Source organism: Parasteatoda tepidariorum, chromosome 5 (assembly GCF_982258835.1).
Source record: "Parasteatoda tepidariorum strain Cologne lab strain chromosome 5, Ptep-v5.0, whole genome shotgun sequence".
Lineage (NCBI taxonomy): Eukaryota > Metazoa > Arthropoda > Arachnida > Araneae > Theridiidae > Parasteatoda > Parasteatoda tepidariorum.
The window spans coordinates 64,977,984-65,004,195 of record NC_141759.1 but is presented as its reverse complement, the minus strand read 5'-3'; the positions used below and the strand labels follow the sequence as shown (position 1 = coordinate 65,004,195).

General features: G+C 29.1%; 1 protein-coding gene and 1 long non-coding RNA gene across 2 annotated transcripts; one reads left to right on the top strand and one right to left on the bottom strand.

The window, feature by feature from the left end:
* Positions 1-2,339: 2,339 nt before the first annotated feature.
* LOC107446193 (uncharacterized) lies at positions 2,340-2,822 on the top strand. Its single transcript, XM_016060776.3, has one exon. The coding sequence runs from the start codon at positions 2,340-2,342 to the stop codon at positions 2,820-2,822; it is 483 nt and encodes a 160-aa protein (XP_015916262.3).
* A 6,819-nt stretch (positions 2,823-9,641) lies between these two features.
* On the bottom strand, positions 9,642-11,040 carry LOC147809430 (uncharacterized). Its single transcript, XR_015433535.1, has 2 exons — positions 10,646-11,040; positions 9,642-9,786 (listed from the first exon to the last, which is right to left on the bottom strand). It is a non-coding gene; the product is annotated as an uncharacterized LOC147809430 (long non-coding RNA).
* Between the last annotated feature and the right edge of the window lie 15,172 nt (positions 11,041-26,212).

The following is a 26,212-nucleotide window of genomic DNA, read 5'->3' as shown; positions in this document are numbered from 1 at the left end:
TGACTGAGTGAATTGCGTTGTATTTAAATTATATTGCCTGCGATATCTTATAGGTATAACAACACGTAAAGCATATTTTAAATAGTATTTAATGAATGTATGGAAAATCTAAGAATGTTTAATTTTATGATATGCAAAGCATAATTTAAAAAGAAAACAAATTTAATGCTCAAAAATAGTACAAAAATAACAAGCGTTTCAAAAGGATATTTATTTAATGTTAATAAAACAGCATGATATCTCTTTTCTGGTCTATGATGTTTTCGTTGTATATAAAAATTAAATGAAAAATATGGGCATTTTTGGACATAAATTTTTAAAAATAGTTTTTTTAAGTTTTCTTTCATAATTTGTTCAAAGTGAAAAAGGAACTTATTGTTTGCCTTATGCCATATTTTCTCTCAAAATTCGAAGTCAGTTCCTGATTTAATTTAGATCGTTTTAAATCATCCTCGAATTTTTTATAGGATCCATTGATCTGTGGAAGACAATATATATCCACATGTTACAGAAATTGCTAATATTTTGTTTGGCTAGCATTATTGATATAAAGAATTCAGCAAAAGAATTCATATTGAATTGGGATGTTGACATTTTTGCTGAGCTGTTTTGCTGAACAGATAAAAAGGCAACTCCTTTATAAGTTTTCCATCTCACTTTATTATTCCACGCATAACAAACTGTTATCTTTCAGCATTCCAGACAGGATCACAGAAGAAATAAACTCATAAGAAAATAGACGTGAAAGAGATTACAGTAAACAGAACAACTAAAATATACAGAAAAATCGTCATATAATCTACTACAAAACCTCATTTTGAAACACACACTAACACACACACACATACATGTATATATATATATATATATATATATATATATATATATATATATATATATATATATATATATATATATATATATATATATATATATATATATATATATATATATATATATATATATATATATCTATATATGTATACACATATAAATATATATATATATATATATATATATATATATATATATATATATATATATATATATATATATATATATATATATATATATATATATATATATATATATATATATATATATATATATTTCTAAATAGATAGAGGTCCCTTCTTTATCGAACAATTTCTGTATTCCACTTAACTAGTTAGGTAGGACCTACTACAAATACATATTCTTGTTAATTAATTAGATAAGCTAAGTTTGTTTTACTATATCAGCTCTCTTATTTTCTCTCGTTTTTAAGTTATTCTTAATTATCAGTCATAACGGAAATAAAAACTATTTTTAGTCTATTTCAATATTCAATTATCAAAGGTCCATTACCAAGCCTACAATAAGGATTTAGTCCAATAATACAAATGATCTGTTTCATTTCGATGTCCTATGTTCGTGGGCTAAGATCGGGGACTACCCGTTCTAGTACCCTCCACCAGATTTGTGTCTATGCTTGTCCTACGGAAACTGCCAGGCAGCAGAAGGAGAAGATAACAACATTCGTAGCTGAACTAAGGTTTTGAGAACTTCAGAAGAAACTTTATTGCAATACTCTTTTTGAAACACAAAGAGCCTTATATTTATATATCCATTATAAATATAAGGAAATAAAGATAGATGTAAATATAAAGAAATTCTCTGTAATTTTTTTTAAATCAGAAATAAACCTCTGCAGTTCCGGGATTGAAACAATTGTCCTCCCCTCCTTTCAGTGCGTCCATGAATCCAACAGAAGAAAATTGCATGCCTAATTTTCTTAAATTGTCATCCATCTATGTATATAATAAAATAAAGAATTTGTGTATGTGACTGTCTAACTGACAACGAGTAAACCATAGACTTAAGAAATACGATATTCAACAAGAAGCTAGATTAGTACAGATGAAAACAAATGAGCAAACCTGATTTTTATTTTTTAATTTGATTTTTGAATTCAGAGACATTTAAAAAACGGAATTTTCTTATTGGCTAAGCGAGAGCGATTGTCTTAAATTAAATTGGTGTCTATACAGTTCCTCCAAATATTTTATTATTTTATAATTAGCAAATGGATTGTTAATCAAATCAATTAATAAAAGTAGCGAATGTACTACTCGACACTGAGGAAGCAGCATTTCTCCCACTATCTTTCGTTGGGAACAGCCAAGACTGCTTTTGATGGTGAAGTTGAGGCAATCAAATTAGCTTTAACTCATTTAAATGCTCGTCCTTCTCTTTTCGATCAAACTGTCATCTTCTCGGATTCCCAAGCTGCGATTCTGATCATTGCCAACTACTCCTAAGCCCCTAGCTCTATGTCCATTGTGAAATGTAGATCTTTAATGACAGAGATAGGTGAAAGATATAAAACGATTGCCTTACAATGGATGCCATCCCACTGTGGTTTCCCCGGCAACGAAAAAGCGGATGCACTGGCCAAAAAAGGTTGCTTTGTTAATCAAGCCCCAAATAACTTGGTTAGCTATAAGTCCACTTCGTTAATGATTAATCATGCACTTAAGACAACACATATATCATTGCTAAAAGAACGGACAAAGGAAAAATCGTGGAGAAATGACATCCTCAATCTCCCCGATTGCCCAAGAAGCAGTGCTGTAGCTGCCTTTCGACTTGCTACCAAGCACGATTGCTTATACGCTCATCTTTTCCGTCTTAAAATAGTGGATAATCCTGCCTGCCCCCTCTGGCGCAGTGGTGCGACGATGAATGCAGAACATCTCCTCAACTGTTCAGTTATCTCAAAGAACTGCATCTACTCCCGATACTGGGAGGCCAGAGACCTTTTGTTCAATTTAAATTCTTGATTTAATTTTTGTGTTTGATGTTTTGCTTTTGTTTTTGTATTTTGAATTTATTTCATCTGTTTTCTGTATTTGTATTTGTCTTTATTTTTTATCTCTGTACGGCTTTAGGATATTGTCTGCATTAGAAATAAAATAAAAAAAATTAAAAAAACGCTGAGGAAGCACTGAGCCAAACCATAAAATGATAAAATTTAACGCGCTGTATTTCTGGCTCTATGAAGTCACAAAAAATCTCTGTAATTTTTACCGAAGTGCTTTGGTGACGATTTTTAATATAATTCTAATAAAATATGATTTTATACTACTTGATAAATTTTGTAAATGTTGTTAAAATTAGTAATTTTATAATCATACTTTAGTGCATGACTTAAAACCATTTATTCCGTTAAAAGTACTTTTTTTTCTAAATGAAGTTTTACTAAAACTAAACTCAGTGGCACGACAGCCCACAGAGGGCCAAGGCCTACTGTGCCCATCACAGCTTTCTTGAGCTCTGGGGTACAAGAGCAAATGTTCCGGTTAGGTGGTCAGCCGAACGAGGAATTCCAAGTGTTTACTTCCCAAGCATGCTTGGTATTTATTTATCTACCCACTGAAGGGATGAAAGGCTGAGTCAACCTAGCCCGGCGGGAGGAACGAACCCAGGACCTGTGGCACGGGAGCGCAAGGAACTACCCCTCAGTTTTACTAAAAAATTACATTTTTGAAAATCAGGATATCCGTGAAATAATTGCCATTTGAAAGGAAAAACTGCCAAATGAATGGTTTACATACTGTATGTTTTAGTTTTATTGACCGGAATTATTGCTTTCTTGGCCGTCATTACAAAATGTCATTACATAACCCTACAAAAATTATATGTCAATACAAAATTGTAGAGTAATTTTGCCTGATTTTTTCCCTCTTGTTCTAATATACAGTTCAATAAGAACTATCAAAATAGTAATTCTATTGTCAAAAGAATTTCCTTTCATCACCAGTTTCAACTCTCAGTGTAACAAAAATGTAATGTCTGTCTTTCTTCACTTGCTAGCTCAAACTTTTTATTAAATATAAATAAAATATTGAATTACTATCATAAATTAGAGACTGAATTAAGGAGATACATTTAGAAGTTATTAGATATAAAACCATTGATAACTTTTTAAACGTAGATAATGCAATGAAAGATAGAACGTAGAAATCTAAACAACCATCTGCTTCTACAATAAAGATGAACACACTTTTTTCGTGAATTTAGTATGCATAATAATGAAATTATATTATTGTTTTTATTTATTGCAATTTTAAGGATTTAAGTTATAAGTAAAAATACAGATATTTTAAACTTAAAATACCTCTCAGAGCAACAACAGGAATTAATGCATCTGTTTTTATTGAATAATAGTAATTCCTCAAACAGATAGCAAAAACATATTATTTCAATTAAAATAAGCGTAAGAGATAGTTCATGTAATATTTTTCTTTAATAGCGTTACATTTAAATCAGTTTGAAATAAACTTAATTAGTAAGCGTTTAACTAAATTTGTAAGATCTCTTGGAGATTATTGTTCATACAAGTGCTATTTTAAGTAAAATTTGACTAAGTTATTGTGCGAAATTGAGTGGTATACTGACATATAAATATTAATGAGCATTTAAATAATAGTAACTTAAATTCATGTGATCAAAAAAGGATTTATTTATCGATGCGTACTTGAAACAAGTCTCCATACTTTTTATTAGAACATCTTACATAAAATTAAAAGTCTTTTAATTTAAACTTTCCAGTATCATAAAATTTCCTGAATTAATTAAACATGTTTTACTTATTTTCAAAAGTTTTGGATTAAATATTACACGAAATTTAAGCTTGTTGAGTCATTTGACTTTTAATTCTTTCATATTTACTTCTGAAATAAAGTCTTTGCATCTAAATAAAACATTTCTTTTCCTTTTATCTTAATATTAATTAAAAATTAAACATTCTTAATTTAATTTAAATATGTTTTGAGTACTTTAAAGGCAAAAAAGTAGATTAAATACTTCAAGTTTAAATAAAAATAAAGCAGCACAATACATTTCACTGGGATTTTTCACTACGCGACTAATTAATAAAATATCGTAATTATATTAGGTAAAGATAATTTATCCATTTATTGAAAAAAAAAACAAGAGTTTTTTTTCATAAATGTAATATTAATATTTTTTCCTTTTCCTTAGAATTATCAAATATAATTTCACCTTAAATTCTTCTACCCGTCAAAGGCTAACTAAGTTATATTTTAGCAAGACATTCAGCAAAAATGGACTTATTACCGAGAACATCTTTATATCCAATGAGAATAAAAAAAAGAGTTATAATCATATTTATTAGAAATCTTTAGTTATATATCGAATTATATACAGTCAGAATTACGATAAAATTTTTGCCTGTAGTCTGTTCATCCAATTTACCATGAAGTTTATGATTAGAAACATTTATTTACTAATATGGATTTGTTTCCACATAGGCTATAGCAAAACACAATATGAATGAATCTCAAATAAAAATATATAAAAGGGCATATTTTAGTTTTCGTTCTTGAAGGGGACATGAATTCATTAGGCGTTTAGACACTAAGGAAGATTCTTGTTTATGGAACTGAAATTATACTATGTCCATTTAGAATCTTTCGTTTGTGCTTCATACAAGTTTTTTTTGTTGTTGTTGCTTTACAGTAATATTTTATTGCTGGCACGATCGAAAAATTGTGCATGCAAAACTATACGGATTTGCAACCAAATACAACTAGCATAGCTTCTGAACCATACAAATTAAATTAAAATTAAGATTACAGCTCTGTGGTGATGCACAATTTATGCGTGAATCGTGAATGGTAGTTTCGTATTTTGAAAGTCAAATGTCACCAATTGAAAATTGAATAACACTGGAAACGCTTCATGTATTTAAGGAATTAAGGAAATATTGTGGTGTCAAAGCTGTAATTCGAACCCTTGTCCCGCCGGTCATAAGACTGACAGATTAGCCCTCTCGACTACAGTATGCACCCAGCTGAACAGAACTGAATGGTTTCATAAGGTGGGCTTAGTAGGTGTGGCTAGAATTATGGTTATTAAACCGTATTAAGAAAAGAAAAACAACCAATTTACTTTTTTCTCATTCTTAACAGTTTGAATACTACATTTTTTATGCTTATTAGACTGGTTTGGTTGCATATGGTAAAATAACAATTACAAAAATAGTTATTACACATTTTTTACAGAGATATTTCTTCACTTCTTTCAAAGACAACATAACTCCTTATCTTTATAATTCTAATACATTTATTCATATTTTTTCCAAGTACTATTTATTTAAATATGTAAAGTAGAATTTACACATTCCATTTTGAAAACGATGTAAAAAGAATTCTCTGTTTTTCCGTTAATTAATAAAAACTGCGAAGCTAATAAAACTTTAAAAAAATGAACTATTTCTGCTTATCTCGTTAATTTTTTTAAAGTGTTATTAGTCTTAACGTTGTATTCGACAGAGAAGAAGCATTGTTTAAGTTATAAAAAAAATAAAAACATTCTTTGCAATTGAAAATGCAAATTCAAAAGAACGCTTGTAGTGGAATAATGATGAAGGAAGTGGAATAATTTTCTCATAGGGTAAGTCTAAGATAGTTTACATAGTTTGTTTTCTTTTAAATAGAAATAAAAATTTTAAGAAAAGAGATACAAGAATTGTTAATGATTATTTTATGCTGAGTGCATAATTGCTATATATGAATGTTGGTGTTAGGGGACTGCTGGTGTTAGTCATTCAATACAGTAAAGTAAAAGTGAAGTTAAAATATGAAAATAACACATTTCATACACTGTTCGATTTTTCATTAAAAAAAATCATTATAAAATAACCAGCAGTAGTCTGCCTACCCAGTCAACGATGAAGTTTATGGTAAAGAACATCTTTACCTGTACAGTTTTTAAACCGTTTACAACTAGTACGGTTAAAAAACCATGAATATAAAGCCACACAGTTTTCAACCATTTACAGCTAACACGGTTGCAAAACCGTAAAAAAAAAGAATTTAACTAGACAATGGAGCTAATTTAGCAGTTTTATTCTGATGCCATCTAAGAATGAGAATGCCGGATTCGAAAAGCCTAAGACCACAAATTAGGGAATGCCGGACACTGGAAACTTTTTATGACTGATGTCACCGCTGAGACTCGATCCCCGTTCTGTCGGTCCCGAGATCAACAGCTATCCCCCTCTGTTATAGTATGTACACATATGTTAGAAAATTAAGTGGCTTCCTTAGGTGGGTCTAGTTGCAACGATAGAATTCTGTTTGTTTAACCATATTAGGCGGAAGCAGTTAATAAGTGGTTTTTCTCCCAGTTAACAGTTTAAATACCATCTTATTTTGGTTATTTGACTGTTTTGTTTGAATGTGATTAATGCCTCTATCACACGAGAGAAAAATATGTGCAACTGCAAGTGTAACTGCAAGTGTAAGTGAAACTCTAAGCGCAATTCCTCCGTTCGGAGTTGCCGAAAGGGTTGCTTAATTGCCTGAACGGTTGCATGTAATTGGGTTACCATATTTTGTTATTTATCTTTACTTTTGGCTCATATTTTATTTTATCATATTTTATTATATCATAGTTTCTGAACGATGTTCGTAAAGGGAGGAAAAAGAAATCACAGACGCTGTAGAATATTGATTGATTTTGATTTAATTTTTTACATTTGTATTTGTGTTAAGTCTTTTTTTCAGCAGCAAATTAAAATTCTAAAAAACTTTATTTCCCCAATAGTGAAGTAGCATAGTATAGAAAGGACTATGATTTCTACTTCATAATATGAGACGATATTAAGATATCATTGAATTTCATGCTGCGTCCCTGAAAGGATAAGAGGGTGAAAGGGAGATGGACTTAAATACATGCTGCGTCTCTAAAAGGATAAGGGGTTGAAAGGGGGATGGACTTAAATACTATCTAGAATTTTGACAATTTTTTTTATCTTGATTTGAGTGACTAAGGTATAGAACATGGTGCGCAGCGCTTTTGAAAAGTGCTTAAAGGTGCTTATTTTCGATTTTCATTTTTTAAAGGCCCTTAAAGGTGCTTTTCTTAATGGGTGTTTTTAAAAGGTGCTTTATTTTCCCTTTTCGAAAATGAAATTTATGAAAGGGAATGTCGATTTTCGCCACGTATTATGTAAAAACGTGTTTTTCACATTTTTCTCTTTCACGTTTTCAGAATTCATTCAACCACGATCAATTTCAGCGTACCGTCAGTCCATAGCGTATGAAAGCGCCAATCATTTCACAGGTTTGGTGAAGTACTTGCGAGTCCGCATGTGCGTCTAGTGAGCTGGGTTCGGTGAGATCCTTGCTTTCTCATGTGCAACTCTGCTGTATTTTGCAAGATATTCTCAATTTCAGGCTTTATTTTTCACTCTCTGAAATCGAACCGAAAAATCTCCTGATCATTTTTTAATGGCTAATATAATCAAGAAAAGAGTTCTTTGTCAAATTCTAGTTATTTTATCATGATCATGTGAAGTCTGAGATTTATTTTGCATTTTGTCAATTTACATAGTGCTTGAAAATATTTTTTGAGTGCCTAAAATGTTCTTAAAAGTTGCTTATTTTTTGTTGAATTTGGCTCCGCACCCTGTAAAAGCATAGTTTATTTATATATATTTACTATCTAACATGCTAGCTAGGCAAGTGCGGTATCGTTATCTATGTATACGCTAAATCGAATGAGAATAAAAACAAGCTGTCTGATTTAATAGTTTAGCTACTCGAAAATTTATAAAAGTTTCATGTGTAGAAAGGACAATTTTATGACTTATACCATTTTATGCAACTGACATTGCTATCTAAACAAGTAAGGCATTTCTTCAAATTTAATTTTTTAAGCATAATTAAAAAACATAGTCCTTTGAAATAATTCTTTAGAAGAAATGAGGGTTTAATGTATGAAATATAAAATTTTTGACTTTCCTTTTGCTCATAAAATATTTATAACATCAAAACTATTAGTTCTATCAAATCAATTCTATTTTTTTAATTTAGTCTAAACAATACATAATAAATAATGTCTATACTACTAATGTCTTACTTGTCTATACTACAATGTGTCAGAATTTTATTGTCATCAAATTAATTTACATTGCATTAAGGAATCATCACGCCCGGTGGCTGAGCGGTAGCTCTTCGCGCTGTCGTGCCACAGGTCCCTGGTTCGATCGTCGGGCCGAGCAAGGTTGACTCAGCCTTTCATTCCTTCAGTGGGTCGATAAATGAGTACCAAGCATACTTGGGAGCTAAACACTGGGGGTTTCACGTATGGCTGACTACCTAACCGGAACAAATGCTCCTGCATCCCAGAGCCCAAAGGTCAAGAAAACTAAGATGGACACAGAAGGCCTTGGCCCTCTGTGGGCTGTGTCGCTGAGTTTAGTTTTTAAGGGATCATCAATTTTATTCATTTACTCATTGCATATCTGGAGTATCACTTTTATGAAAATTATTTTTTCCAATTTCTTAGTAAAATTGTTTTTTAAATATAAGAGGATTTTCAATGTCATACTTACAATTTATTATTGTAAAATTTAAAACATTCTTTATTGATATGAGATAATTTAATTAAAAATTATAGGATTTATTTTAGGACAAATTTATTGTAATATACAGTATATAAATTAAAATTTATTTATAACTATGAAAAAAAAACAATATTTTATTAAGAACATACTTTTTATGTATCATATTATTTTGTTACAGACTTTTACATGTTTTGTTTCGCTTTTTAAATAATACAAGAATCAATTTAAAAAACAAAACATTTATTGTCAAGTGAAACATTTAGAACATTATTCATTTTCATTTCTTATTTTTTAATTTCTTTCATAAAAACAGTATTGCATCTCTTTCCTTCTTCACCAGACAAACCTTACAGGATTATACGAAATATCTGAAATAAAAGAAAGAAATCACTTTCATGATAAAATTTTACCAACACATTATTAGAATAAGAGAGATTAAATACCATTAATTTGAAATCATTTAAGTCCTTAGGTATCCCCTTTAAATTTATTTTAAGTTTGACAGATATTTTGATTAGAGTTCTAAGATTATTCTATACACTAATGAAAGATGGCAGGTATATTTGGTTTTGTAGTTCTTATGTTTGGATTGAAATTTGTTTTAAGAAAAATAGATTGTATTTATGATCGAAGACTATTAAAAATTTATGTATATTGAAAAATTAGTAAGGTACACTTACATACTTACTGTCATTGTAGAAAAGCTAAGTATCAAAATATAAATGTGAAGTATAAATAAAAAGTAAAGTATCATTAGTAAATCATCACACGCACAAAAAAAAAAAGAATTGAGGGGATGAATGTAGAAACAGACAAGGAGATTGGAAATTTGTATTTTAGATTTTCAAAAATTAAAAGAATTCTTAGGGAAGAATAAAATAATTAATTCACAAATAATTATAATAATAAAAAAATTTCAAATAATCGGACACATGCTTTTTCAATCAACAGTAATAAAGTTTAAAATTTGAAAATAAAGAAATATAATCATTATTATATTTTATGTTATAATAATGTAACAAAGTTTGGCGAGTTGCTTGGCGAATATTTCAAAATAAAGCTTTTCGCCAGTACAAATCTTTACATATATAAAAATTGAAATTATTTCTATTTAAAGTAATTAAAACTTTGATCGGAACAAATTATAATAAGTTTTAATTTTATTAGCTTAAAATAAATAAATATTTTAAAAGAAAATTTATCTAGAAAATAGTGTACTATACTCACCGATACTAAAATGATGTGCAGGTTCCTGTTATGGTAGTACATCAACTGCATTGAGATGGTTATTTCATCGTGTGAAAGTATTTTTAATGCTTTGATTTTAAAGAAAATGTTATTATTAAACTAAAAAACTGTTCCGTTTCGTCTATAAAAAAATTTCATCCGATCATCCTCTTCACCAACGTCGCCGCCATTTTTATTTACATTTGTAAACGTCATCACATAAAATTGAAACGTCATAAAAGCAAACGATCTGATTGGTTCATGAAAGAAATTGCCTGAACGGTTGCAGATATTTCGTGCAACCGTGATTTCTATATCACACGAGCAATTTTTGGAGAAATTTCACTTACAGTTGCACTTACACTTGCAGTTGCACATATTTTCTCTCGTGTGATATAGCCATAAATAAAAGTTAAATAAATTGTCATTTAACCATTATTTTCCTAGAAACTTTTAACATTGTACAGTTAACCAGGAAAAACTTAAGATAAGTTGTAGAGAATGAATATATTTAATCTATCACTTTCGAAGAAACTTTTTTAGAATTTTTTGCAAAAGTTTTCGAAGTTTGTGCATGTTTCATGGAACAACTGCACATACATTACACTTGTTATTCTGTATCTATTGTAGTATTTTTGCTCTTCTCTACACATAATACAATGGCATACATAAAATTTCGAGTTGGTAGAATCGGATAATAAGTAAGGTTCTACAAAGTAGGTCATAGGGTGATAAGTCAGTAGAAAGTTATAAATGCAAGTAAAAATGTGATAAGTCAGTAGAATCAAAATGTAATATATACGTTTTTGTATGGTTTTTTAAAAAAAAGTCGAAGAAGTGGCTTCAATATTTTGGAAAAAAATCGAAGCATTTGTTTTTATTAGCTTTCATTTTAAAATTTTGAAATTAAACAAAACGAAAACCATTTGCGATACCAAAGATTATGTCATTAAATTTTGTAACTAGTTTTTCAAACTTATTTGAAGATATTTTGGATCGTAGTGAATACAAATTTATTCAAATACATTTTATTTTTCCAACCGTTTTTACCAATTTTTAAACTTTCTAACGACCTTAAGATTCTTAATATGTCTATATTCGTTAATAAAACGTATTCCTCACTAGTCGGTTTTATGTGGCCATCTCTTCTAAGAATGAAGATAAGATGAGAAGGCCATTGCATTTATAACTTCATTCCACTGAATTATTCTTTTTTCTTTTTACTCAGGTATAAAGATATGACTATGTATTTACTCTAAAGGTTCAGCAAGTTGAATAAATTATAGCCTACATAATGAAAAGCAACAAAATAACTAATTAAAAAGATTTTTTATCCTTATCTGAAATCTACATTTACATACCCAAATCAAAATGTTTGAACGTTTTCCATTGATGGACCAATATCAATTATTCCGCCATGAACTATTATACTTTTTGATGGTAACCAAAATAAGTAACCATCACCAACATGTAAAAACTCGGACAGATTTATGATGGTCCAACATAAGAAGAGTAATTTGTTTTAATGGTTTCTTTATGTTGAACCATCTGAAATTTCCATAGTTTCTTAGAAATCAAATGTTGGAACGATCATGAACCACCATCACCCCCATGTAGGAATTCGGACTGATTTATGATGGGCCAATAAAATAAAAAAAATTTTTTTTTGATGATTTATTCCTAAGAACCAACTAGAATTCCCATTAACCATCATGGAAATGTATAGTTGGAATCACCATGGACCATCATGGATCATCATCGATTGTTGTGCTATGGGAATCAAGATTCTCTTGATGGTTAACCATAATAGTGTATTAAAGAATCACTTTCCTTGATGTAAGTTTGTCATATCGAAAACCATGAACGCATAATGGTAAATGTTGGATGATAATGTTGTTGCTGTTGTTAATTTACGTCGCACTAGAGCTGCACAATGGGCTATTGGCGACGGTCTGGGAAACATCCCGGAGGATGATCCGAAGACATGCCATCGCAATTTTGATCCTCTGCGGAGGGGATGGCACCCCCGTTTCGATAGCCCGACGACCTGCGCGCGAAGTCGAGCACTTTACGGTAGAACAGCTTAACGAGGACTGATACTGCGCATCCTCGGTCTTTAAGCAGGCTGATCCAAGTGGTTACCCACCCGCACACTGACCGTAGCCAGTGATGCTTGACTTCGGTGATCTGCTGGGAGCCGTTTCTTAACGATCAGTCCACTGCGGGACGTTGGATGATGATGATGACCATCAAATGATGTTGGACCATCGTGAATCGCACTGAAGCCATGAAAATCTTTTGATGGGGAAATCAGGAGTTTTCATTTGTTTATCTTTGGCCATCACGAAATGCAACATTTTGTCCAAATTGATAAACAAGTTAAACTACTTCCTTGGAAACTACATATGCTGCAATATATTAATAAATATTGAAGATATTGAAACTAGCCATCTCTACTCTTAGGCGATTGACCGTAGGCTTACTCTAAATAAACTAAAAACTTAAGAACTTTAAAACTTCAAAAAAAAATTCCCTTACATCGGTTTTTGAAATTGTTTGTTTGGAAATTAGTCTTTATGTTATGTTTAACTGAAAAGAAGCGTTTTTTAATTAGCAAAAAACAAAAATATTCCTCGCAATTTCTGAAAAACGCTTCGAAGAACGGTTCTAACGTGAAATTTCAGAAGTATGTTTTGGCATAAAATGACATGGAGCAATTTTTCCGTTTTTTCCTTAATAAACGAAAAACTAGAAAGCTAAAAGAAATATCTGCCTACGTAGATTTCTTTAAAATTGTTCGTTTGATATCAAAAAGTCAAATATAGTCATTAAAAGTTTTCATTACTACGAAAGTGATTGTTAGTCAAAGTAAATTTTTGTTTTTAAACCATATTTTTAAATTTGTTTTCTTCTGACACTGTGAAAATTTTAAATGAACTATTATAGACTTCTGAGATGCCGACATTTGCAAGAGAAGAATATCAAAAAGTTTTTCTTAAGAACAATAAAAAAAATTTATTAACTATTTATCTAACTATTCCATAGAAAGTTATACAACTTTGCACATTTTTAACTATAGAGAAAACTAAAAAATTGACGAAATTTAACGAATACATGAGGGAGGAAAACTTTAAATCAAAACTTTCTTTTCAAATAAAAAAATAGTCTATTTTTTAAATTTTTTGCGTGTGTAATGCTTTAGATTTAACATTTCCATTTGCATATCTTAAAACAAAAATTGTAAATTTTTTAGAACACCAAGTTTCTTATTTTAAATTAATTCGTATTCAGCATCAGAAAGTGTCAACAGTTTCCTAAAAATGCAAATTTGAATTCATAAGAATGAAAACAGTGCAGTGACATTTAAATTGGCATGTTTTTTAAACTAAAAAAGATTTTAATATCCGTATTTTCACCTGCAATTAGTAAAAGACTGTCAATTTTTCTCACGAAATAAAACTGCCACTTGAAAAGAAAATTGCACAAATGGAAAAAGAGAACATCTCAAATAGCGTTTGTTCTAATCAGCGAATTTCCGCGTACTAGGACTAACTCATTATTGATTTAAGTGTCTAGCTTTAAATATCCTAATTAATTAGAGCAATGATGATTTTAAGTTGAAAAATCAGTTATAAAATCGTACTCTCTCAAAATAAACATAACTTTTTTTTATGATTTCGGATTCTTGACCTAATAAATGTTGAGAGGGGATTGACACAATCTAGAAATCCGAAACTTTGGATCCCTTAATATTATTTTTTCTCCATATTTCTCTCTAACTCGAGAAAATATAAAGCGAATCCAGGAACGATTGTCTACAATTATAAAATACATTTATAAAAACAAAATTCCATGCAAAAATAAATTTAATATCTACTTACCATTTCTTATTTTATTTAATAATAGTAGAAAAGTTGAATTGTAAGACATATAACTTTTTACAGCATTTTGAAGAGTGTAATTTTAAATTGCCAAACGCAAAATTTGATATTTTCTTAGTTATCAGATTTAAATTAAAAGTCATCAAGTTTTTTGAAAAGAATTTCTCATAAACTGCTTCATCAATTTTGTTCTAAATATTATTAGGCAAATTTATTAAAAAATATTTGAATTATCCGTTTGAATAAGCTTAAATAAAGCTGTTTTGAGAAGAAAAAAAAACTCTATTTTATTGCTTTCGAATGTTTATTTCATCTGTACACAAATTAATACAAAAGGTGCTAGATTCTATGGTTGGAACTATAGAATTCTTATATCTAATTAATTAGATCTAAAAATTTAAAATTTAATCTCTCAAGAGCGGCTTGATCAATTTTGTTCAAATTATTATTAGGCAAATTGATTAATTTTTTTTAAATTATCCATTTAAATAAGTTTAAATAAAGCTGTTTTGATAAAAAAAAAACGAAAACTCTATTTTGTTGCTTGCGAATGTTTATTTCATATGTACGTAAAATGCAAAAGGTGCCAATTCTGTGCGTCGCAACTATAGAATTCTTACATCCAAAAATAATGTCTGAAGATCTATTTCCTCTTCGAAAATTTCTGAGTTGTTCTATAAAAAAGAGAAAGCGGAATCCATTACCACACTTGGCACGGTTTCTTTCCAATCGTGCTTGCATTGCTTCGAGTCAAAACAATTCTTGAAGAAAAGTTCTTTGCTAAAATTACAGTACTGCAATGATATTCTAGTAAAATAAAGAACCGAAATTCTGGAAAAATCTATCATTATATATTATACAGTTTCCAAACCATTATTTTGGAAATTCTTTCATTCATATAATAGCGGTTTACCGAAATTCTGGAATTCAAAATTCTATAGTTCTTATTACCACAAGATTTACAGGAAATACGCAATTTAAAACTAAATTTAACCGAATAAATTTTTATTCCATGCTGTAAGGTATCACTATAAAATTACCAAATTTCACAGAAATTATCACAAATCATAAAAATATGCTTCATTATTAATTTTACGAAAATCATAACCAAAGTGCTTTCGTAAAAATTACAGCGCTTTTTAATGTAGCCATAGAGCCAGACCCGGTAAGTTTTACCGTTTCTGGTAGTTTCGACCATGCTTTTTTCTCAGTGTTGTATCACTTTCGAAAAAGTTTTCTTTTACTTCCTTACCAGCCAAATGAAACGTAGGTATACCATGTGGGGCATATTAATTAGGTGTATTAAAATCAAATTTTTTAAAAGTAAAAGAATTAAACTAACGTTGTTTTAATATCATAAATGACTTTAAAAAAATTATTAATTCATGCGGGACTTTTTTTTTAAATTTTAAAATACGGTAACATTTCCGATTCTCTACCAGAGCTCTCTTTCGCTTTGACGCGGAGTTTTGTGCAAGACTTGTTTTAATTACTGTTCATCGAACTCGACACAACGGCAAGAAGGAGAAGTCTTTTTGAGGTTAAAACTTCTATTCTTCCATTCATAGCATAAATATCACGAGCAGCTTTTGATCCTTGTTTGGCCTGAAATGAAAAATCATTGAAATATTAGTCAAACATGCTTATAGCTCTGTTGTAATAAAGTCTTCGTTTTCACCTCATCTTTAGTTCGCTTGCATTTCCTGTCATATCGTTTATAGTTTTTTATGAGAGCATTCTGTCAATATTTTCTGTATCAACATAATAATAAAAGAAAAAGTTCGAAGTTTCGATCCATTTTTAGCCACTAATCGACAACTGACCCTATATGTTTGTATTTAAGTGCCAAAAATTATAAACGTAAATTTACTATTTTTATAACAAATGTAATGATAGGACGTTAGGATTAAAAAAATTGAACTTTTGGTATGAATAAAAACAACTAAATCAGCACTTATTAAAAACAAGTTATTGAGCAATAACATACATTAATTTTCTTTCGTAATTTTTTTTTTAAACTTCTGTTAAATTAATGGAAAATGTACTTGATGATTAAAAATGATGATGGCTTCAAATCTATGAATAATTATACAAATTATTATGATTAAAAGTGACAACAATCGATGATTTATCGTATTCTTCCAATAACACGATAAATCATCGATTGCTATGTATTATTCGAATATTGGGAATAAATTTGATTTCATCAATGAAAAAAATTCTTTTCACATCATTCAAATCAGCTTATTTTGATATTCTGAAGTCTAGTTTTATTCTTGTGTATACTGATTAACTTGTTAACAACATGAGTTCTTCACATATCTCCATAGCTCGTGGAAATGCATTTTGTCCTGATTAGTCTCCTTTGACCATTGCGATTTTTCTAGTCTTTTTTTTTAAACTTTTTTCACTGACGACAACCGCAGATTTATTAATAATTTTGATTTTCATCTTTATTTTACTTTTTTCTTTTTTTATATCAGTCGCTGAACAGCCAACCCAATTTTTGGTTTACAACTACCGATGATCGACTCCGTAGCCCTGTAATTTTGCACCCGATCCATAAGACGAGGGAACTCCTGGATGATATATTGGGAGAAATTAGAATTCGTGAATGTTTTTTCGATGAAACGGACCCGCATCTGCATTACAAGGAGAGGAAAATCACAAAAAAACTCCCACAATTAGCCTGATGGCAAGGGGACTTTAACCCATGATCTGTCTACTACTAAGGATACTTTACGTCAGCACTATGGTCGGTACGAGTCGGGTGCAGAATTCGAATCGACCAGCCATCACTGGGATTCCCCTGAGCCAGCACAGCTTTTTTTGGCAACTTTTTGTTGTTCTAATCTAATCGTTCTGTTTCTAATAACCTTTTTATTACCTTATTCACATCTGAAAACTCTTCAGAATGATTACTTATTTTTTTAGCACTCAAAACATTGACTTAAATTACCAAAAAAAACTTCAATACAAAGGAAGTTTTTTAATTATCAATCACATATTTCCGCTTGACATTTTTGGGATTGTCCTTTAAATAGAAAAATATGATATAAAAATAAATAATTTATCTAAAATTATAAATAAAACATAACCTCAGTAATAAGCACATTTTTAGCAACAAAATAATAAAAGAACTAGTGAAATTCATTATTGAGTTACATGAAGTAAATTGATTTTCAGTATTTTTTAGCACTCTTAGTCAAGATTCGTTAAAAACAACTTACATTTAAAGAGAAATCTTTTTAGTTTATTTTCTTTCTGTTACAATATATCAATATTTTTACAGCATTACATTAGCTCTGCAAATAAATTTAAATCTAATGTATCAAAAAAGGACGACGGAGTTTTTACTTTTATCTTTCTTTTTCAGTAATATAATTACACACACACACACACACACACACACACGCACGCACACACACACACACACACACACACACAGAATATTGATTTGAAGCTTACACAACAAAATTCATTCACTTAGCTCCAAAAAGGAGCTTACTAAAAGCACATAAAAATAATCAAGAGATGCAGTTGAAATTAGAAAGAAGCAAATAAGATTTTTTGCTTAAACTAATTCTAAGCTTCAATTCTTTTCAAAACGTGTGAATGCAATACTAAATATTTTATGATTTTGTAAAATTTTGGAAAATTATAAAACTAGCTGTATTAAACTGTATTAAATTTTTTTTCATCAAAAAAGGAAGTTTTTTTTCTATTTTATCTTTTTTTATCGGTACTATAATTAGAAATACAATATTGATTTGAAGCCTATTTAACAAAAATACATCAAAAACTTTTCTCTTAAAGTAATTTTAAGCATCAACTCTTTTTAAATCATAAGAAGACAATACTAGATATCTTATGGTTTTGGAATATTCTTTACAATTATAAAATTAGCTGTATTAAACTGTTTTGGACGCTTTACAGCATAATTGTGTTACACAGATAAAATTAACAATGTATGGATGCAAAATATTCTCACTTGATAAGTGGAAACATAAATCTGATTCTGATATCTTTAAAATCACAAACAGACGGAATTGCTGAATATATAGAGGAAATATATAAAGCAACATTAAATACATAATAGTTTAAGATGAAAACGACCTAAAAATATTATATATGGCATCCAAATTTCATGCTGCTTTATGCGATATCATTTCCATTGCTCAAGTAAATGATTGTTTTTTTCTTTTTAATGTTTGCAAGCTTCGCAATCACAAATAATTTATTTTAAAAATGCATTTTGTAACATCGTCATTATGGTGAAGATGAGGAATATTCAGGGTGCCATTTTATATTGGTGATGGATATTCAGGTGGTGAGGAGAAGTGTATTGGTATAGTGGGCCAGTTGAAGATAATTGGCAAATTGAAGATTGCGATGAAAACAGAAGGGTGATGAAAATAATACTTGAACTGGATCAAAATTAATTAAAAGCTTTTATTTTATATACTTGCAGAGCTCGAGGTACCAAATATACATATTATCCAAAAGAATTTCAGTTGAATCAATTTTTGCATAATAATATTAATAAGGACAGACCATGGGAGACGAATCCCCCACAACCTGCCTAGACAAAAGCCAAATTAAAAAGTACGTGTATTTTGTTCCCAATGGACGCAGAAGCATGGGTAGGAGATCCAAAATTGGCGAATTATCAAAATATAACATAGCCAAAACAAAGCCAACCAGCATATCAATATTGGGTTTAAAATAATACCTTGGCGATCACGAGTCGCCAACAAATCAATTTTTGCATAATAATATTAATAAGGACAGGTCATGGGAGACGAATCCCCCACAACCTGCCTAGACAAAAGCCAAATTAAAAAGTACGTGTATTTTGTTCCCAATGGACACAGAAGCATGGGTAGGAGATCCAAAATTGGCGAATTATCAAAATATAACATAGCCAAAACAAAGCCAACCAGCATATCAATATTGGGTTTAAAATAATACCTTGGCGATCACGAGTCGCCAACAAATCAATTTTTGCATAATAATATTAATAAGGACAGGCCATGGGAGACGAATCCCCCACAACCTGCCTAGACAAAAGCCAAATTAAAAAGTACGTGTATTTTGTTCCCAATGGACACAGAAGCATGGGTAGGAGATCCAAAATTGGCGAATTATCAAAATATAACATAGCCAAAACAAAGCCAACCAGCATATCAATATTGGGTTTAAAATAATACCTTGGCGATCACGAGTCGCCAACAAATCAATTTTTGCATAATAATATTAAAAAGGACAGGCCATGGGAGACGAATCCCCCACTACCTGCCTAGACAAAAGCCAAATTAAAAAGTACGTGTATTTTGTTCCCAATGGACACAGAAGCATGGGTAGGAGATCCAAAATTGGCGAATTATCAAAATATAACATAGCCAAAACAAAGCCAACCAGCATATCAATATTGGGTTTAAAATAATACCTTGGCGATCACGAGTCGCCAACAAATCAATTTTTGCATAATAATATTAATAAGGACAGGCCATGGGAGACGAATCCCCCACAACCTGCCTAGACAAAAGCCAAATTAAAAAGTACGTGTATTTTGTTCCCAATGGACACAGAAGCATGGGTAGGAGATCCAAAATTGGCGAATTATCAAAATATAACATAGCCAAAATAAAACCAACCAGCATATCAATATTGGGTTTAAAATAATACCTTGGCGATCACGAGTCGCCAACAAATTTATGTGAATTATTACAACCATGCAACTGAAACATTTTTGCGGTTGGAAATTTATAATAAAAAGTTATAAATAGATTTTTGTATTGGATTAGAGGCGACAGTGAATTAATATGTCTGCATAATAATGAAATAAAAAGAAAGTATCCGTTACATTGATCTAGAAGAGAAGAAATAAATATTTTATATTCATGTTCGTTTTAAAAAGATTAAGTTTGTGATTTATTTTAAATATAATCCTTCTATTAATAATAATTAGCTTAAATAATGAAAGATATTTTAAAAGATAGAAAATAAATATGTAATGCCAATTCTGGCATCACAGTCATTAAACAGCTATATTATACAGTCAAACCCCGCTATAGTGAACCTTCAAGGGACTGAAATTTTGGTTCACTGTAACCGGGAGTTCACTGTATCTGTTCCGCAACCAATTTTAACTAATGATTTCGACATCCTTTTCATTATACATTACTTAAATAAATGACCAATAAAATGAAATAGAAAAATGACGGAAAAATAACACGTAGCAACAAAAAATTTGTTAACTAGCTGTTTTTGTATTACTTTTCGTCTTGTGTACAAAAAAAAAATTAGTAATCTTTAGCAGATGCAGGGAAAAATTTGTCCATACATCTGCCTGGATAGGCCTTTGTTTAGGAGTGGAAAAGTGTGATAAAAGAAGGGAACAAACGAAAATGCTTATTGCAACATTCCACTCTCTATAAATGGTTTTAAAAATCAGTATAAGTATTTATTTAGAAGTAGACACTTCAAAATTATTTTTAAGAAAATGAAGAAGAAAAATCAGTCGAAGACAGAAAAAACTCATAATATCCAACATTATACGTGTATAGCAAGGCAAAAGATCAAACATTTCCTTTATTATATCCGGGAGTTTACTATAAACAGTGTTCACTATAGAGAGATTTGACTGTATATCGCTTTCAAATTTTATGATGCCTTGTACAATATCATTTCCAATGCTCAAGTAAATGGTTGTCCGTTCTTTTTAATGTTTGCAAGCTTCGCAGTCACAAATAATTTATCTTAAAAATACATTTTATAACAACGCCGTAAAACAGCAATTTATGGCCTCCAAATTTCTTGCTGCTTTATGCGATGTCATTTCCATTGCTCAAGTAGATGGCTGTCCGTTATTTTTAATGTTGGCAAACTTCGCAATCACAAATAATTTATCTTGAAAATGCATTTTATTGCATAGTCATAAAGCAGCAATTTTTAAATGTATACTAAAAGCAACATTATTTAAAAAAAAAGAAAATTGTCTAGACATATTTAAAAATTAAATTCTATTATGTATAAATATAAAAAAGAAAATTCTGTCGATGAAATATTTTTGTAAGCGTATGTAAATATTTTGTATTCATATTAAAACAAACGTTTAATTTAGCGAAGAGTTTATTAAATTAGCATAGTTCAGAAAATATCGCTAAATAAATAAATAAATTATGTAGAGAATAAATAAATTTTATTTTAAATGTAATTTATACATGAGATAATGATAGGAGAAAGAACAAACCAAAAAAAAATATTTTGAGAGGATTAAATTAGTTTTAAATAACTTTTAACCGGGTATTTTTGGAAGTTCCGCAATCATTTGAAAAACACAATTTAAAATCTTCTAACAAATTACATTCTTTTTTTTTTCAAAACGCCTTTTAAAAGTTTCCGGAAGAGCAAGTTTTTGTGAATTTCAAGCTTTGAAGGGGAAAAAGAGAGCGTAGTGTTTCAAAAATATTTTTTATGAATATTATTTTCGTAAATATTTTAAAGAAATTACTTAATTTTAAGAAAGAATAAGTTAAGATTATTATTATCTTCAAATGCCTGATTTTTTTTCTCTCAATCTATTATATAACTAAAGATTAACATACATGATTTTTTATACATGGTGTAGGTGAATTAGCTATCATCAATTTTGAAATAGTTTTAAAAGCACTAGAATTTTTAAATTAAAAAGTTAAAAAGTATCTATTTGAAAAAAAATGATAGTTTACATCACTTAAAATTTTGTATTCAGAATTATATGGTGTCTTTGAGTCGCTTCAATCAAAATTAAAATATTTAAAAATATTTTGTCATTGCAATTATTTGTGAAATAAAAGTCTAGTTTGATACAAGATTTAATGTTTATTTCTAACAGAAGCTAGAGATTAACGCTATTTTCAATAGTATAAGAAAGCGATAGATGTAAAATAAGGAACACTGTTCATCAAAGTAGACAATAGCTAATATTTTCAGAGAAGAACAAGAAAAAAAAATTTTTTAGTAAATATTTTTTTTAAAATTTATTACAAGACTCTCTTATTTTAAATTCATAAGATTTATTACAAATCATTTATTTACATTTTTGTACAAAATTATGTTATATTTGAATCTTTAAAAATTTATTACAAAATTTCTGTAAAGAAATTAATTAAGAAGTGAACAAATGATTTCATTATGACTCAAAAAAAGAATGGAATAAAAGCAATTTTTCACCCAATTATAGAACTTTTGCTAAGATAGTTAATTTTAATTGAACTTAACAAAGATAGAAAACTTTTCACACAATTATGAAGCTTATCTAACAAGTAAAAAATTAGTATTATAATTATTCATTATTTATTTTTTATATAATTCACTAATAGAGGGAAAATTTTTTAATTTTAAGATTAGCAGGATTACACATCAAATTAATTTTTGTAATTATAAATAAAAAAATTCATATTGGGAAAAAAGTCTGGTTGAAACGACCAGAAAATGGTAACATTTACCAAATTTCTGGCTCTATAGGTGATCAAAAATTTCAGTAATCTTTACCAAACCACTTAGGTATTGATTTTGGTAAAATTTAAAATAATATATGGTCTTATAACATCTGAAAAAATTTGAAAATATGGTAAAATTTAGTAATTTCATCCGGGAACCTAAGAGCAAGGCAGAAAAAAAAATATTTAGATGGCCATATTTAATTTTTGTCTTTTTTCCCTAAATGAAGAACTATAATTTAGAATACCAGAATTTTAGGCAAACCGCTAGAATATGAACAGACAAATTAACAAATTAATAGTTTAAAAACAGTAATTTTTTCATTTTTAATTTTGTTTTTTAAATTTTGTTTTTTAACCAAAAATATGATTTTTATTTATTTTATTCATTTTTTTAACCAGAAATTACTCTGTCTTACAGTGCTATAATTGTATCAAAATAATCTTCCTCGTGCGAAACAGAAAAGAAATCAAACGAATAGCTCTTAGTTAATAAAACTGAAGAAAAGAAACTAAAGAAGAATCTTGGGGATTACGAAATACGCAAAAATTTAAATTAACGTTAAGAAACTTAAATTTTCAATTTATCTTGCTTCGAATATAGGGACACATTTTTCAATTATTTTTAGTTTTAAAAATCTAAATCCTTTAAATGAAGTTGTGCTAATTTAAGGAAAGTACGTTTATGTCTGATTTCGCAACTTTAAAATGTTGAACACTCTCTGATTCAACAAATAAGCATATTTAGGAAATCATATACTTAGGTAATCATTTACATCCAGTAATTTAAGCTGAGTCCTAGAATGTGAATATGCGATCATTAGATTTAAAGTCTGCAAGGATTTCTCTCTTTCTTATGCTTCTGAAAAAAATGGTTATTTAGCAATCTATTTAATTGTTATTTTACCATATTCAAACAAAACAGTCAAATAAGCATAAATAAGATGGTATTCAAACTGTTAACTGTGAGAAAAATTACTTATTAGCTGTCTTCTTATAATATGGTTAAACAACCAGAATTTTATAGCACCTACTAGACCCACCTAAAGAAGCCACTTAGTTCCTTGCAGATGGGTACATATTATAGCCCAGAGGGTTAATCTGTCAATAAATTGACCTACAAAACCAGGGGTTCGACTCTCAGTTTTGCGATCACTTTCAACACGTGAAGAGTTTCCAGTGTCTGGACATGTGTGACCCTGGACTATAAGAATAATATTCTCTCCTTCTCACATAGATTTTAGCACCACAAAGCTGCTAATCTATCTCCAATGTAGAGTTAAATTTCTTTTTTACGGTTTAATGCTAGGCAAGAAACGGTTTATAAATGGACAAGAAACCATATGATTTTGTATTCATGATTTCTTCACCATACTGTATGTAAACGGTTTCCAAGCCATAAAAGTTTGAAAAAAAATTCTTTATCGTAAACTTTACGGTTAATTGGCTGCTGACAGACTAACATATAACAGATTTGCTGCCGGTTATTTTAAGATAATTTTAGAATGAAATTTCTAACAGTGTACAACAAGATAATTAATCTAAGAAGTTAAAGTATATCAGCAGCTCTAGTATATATTACAACTTTTCTTAGTATGGCAAATCGGATTCAACAGTAGAAAATGCAGTAAAAAGAAAGGGCAACCTTATTTTATACTGAGCATATTTAAAATCGACAACTAAAACAGTTTAAAATCGGTAACCTAAACCACAATAAACTGTAAAACGTGCTAAAAATTATTAACTTTTAATAAAGTATACAGACCGGCAGGCATTCTTATATGAAATATTCGAAATTTTATTTTATTAAGAACAAAACAAATCCCATTATCTGCAACTTTATGCAAAGTAAACTTAGATGTACTAAAACTATTTTAAAGTTTTCTTTTTTTAAAACTGTAAATAAAAAGAGGGAATAAACTATTCCTTTATAATCCTTTATAATTATAACTATTCCTTTATAATTATATTCCTTTAAACCGAAATCCAAGACAACTCTTTAAAAAAAAGAAGAAAAAAATCTTTTCTTGAAAACCAAGTTTGTAAGAAAAAGAAGAGTCAACCATGCACTTAAATTTCCGGAACAGGAAACTGTTTAAGAAATGAGAATAAGGGGAAAATATTATTCCTATTTGATAATGTTTACATTCATAAAAAAAAAATATAAGCCTTATACTATTTTCTAGTATGACGAATGTTTTTCTCGCTCGTTGTTTTCTTTTTCTTTTTTATTTTACTTTCCTTTATACTGTTTTTTTTACATACTTTTGCACTGCTTCCTATAACAAACATTTTTGCTTATGATCATAGAGACTTTTTTCAAAATTTTAATCATCTTATAATATCTGTTTACCTCTAAATAAAAATACAAAAATAACAAAAAAGTTATATTTTCTTCTTTAAAGCGAAAATTACAAAACGCTTGCGTAATAAAATAGGCACATCATATAAGATTATCTTAATGCAAAAGAAATTATGAGTCATTAAAAAAGTTGATGTTCGTAATAATAAAAATTTAGCCTGAATGCTAGATCCCCTTCAATTTAAAAAAAATATTTATTTTTTAAATTTCTTCAAATTTTAAGTCTTCAAAATTATCAAAAAATTTTTTTGTATACTTCTTTAGCTACACTTATTAATATCTTATAGACAGCAGTGTAGTTCATTGACATTTGCTTGAGGAAAAAAAATAGAAATTCACCAAATCTTGAATGCCAGGAAAATGACATATTACCTTAGAAGTTTAAAAAACAGTCATTTTAAGTTAATAGTAAGTAACGTAACTTAAGCCTTTATGTTAGATGGATCATAAATTGCTTAAATTAATTCTTTTAATCCACTGTAGAAAGAAACAAAAAAAATTTTGTTGCTGATATGTACAGAATAAAATTGTGAATAATAATCAATCATTAAATAAATAAATAACTTTGATTACATCCAAGCATATTACAATCATACATAAACTTGGTATTAGGTTAATATTTGCTTTCCCTCTTTACAGTATTAGCAGTTAAAAAGGATTTCTGGTAACACTTTAATGTCCTGGCATTCATAAGCCAGGAAAATGACAGCCAGGATAATGAAAAATTCGCTATTTTATAGTATATAACTTTACTTTAATTTAATATTTTGGCCGAAGACGTTTATATTCTGCAGAAAAGGATTTCTTAAAATAACTCAGATAAATCTATGTAATTTTT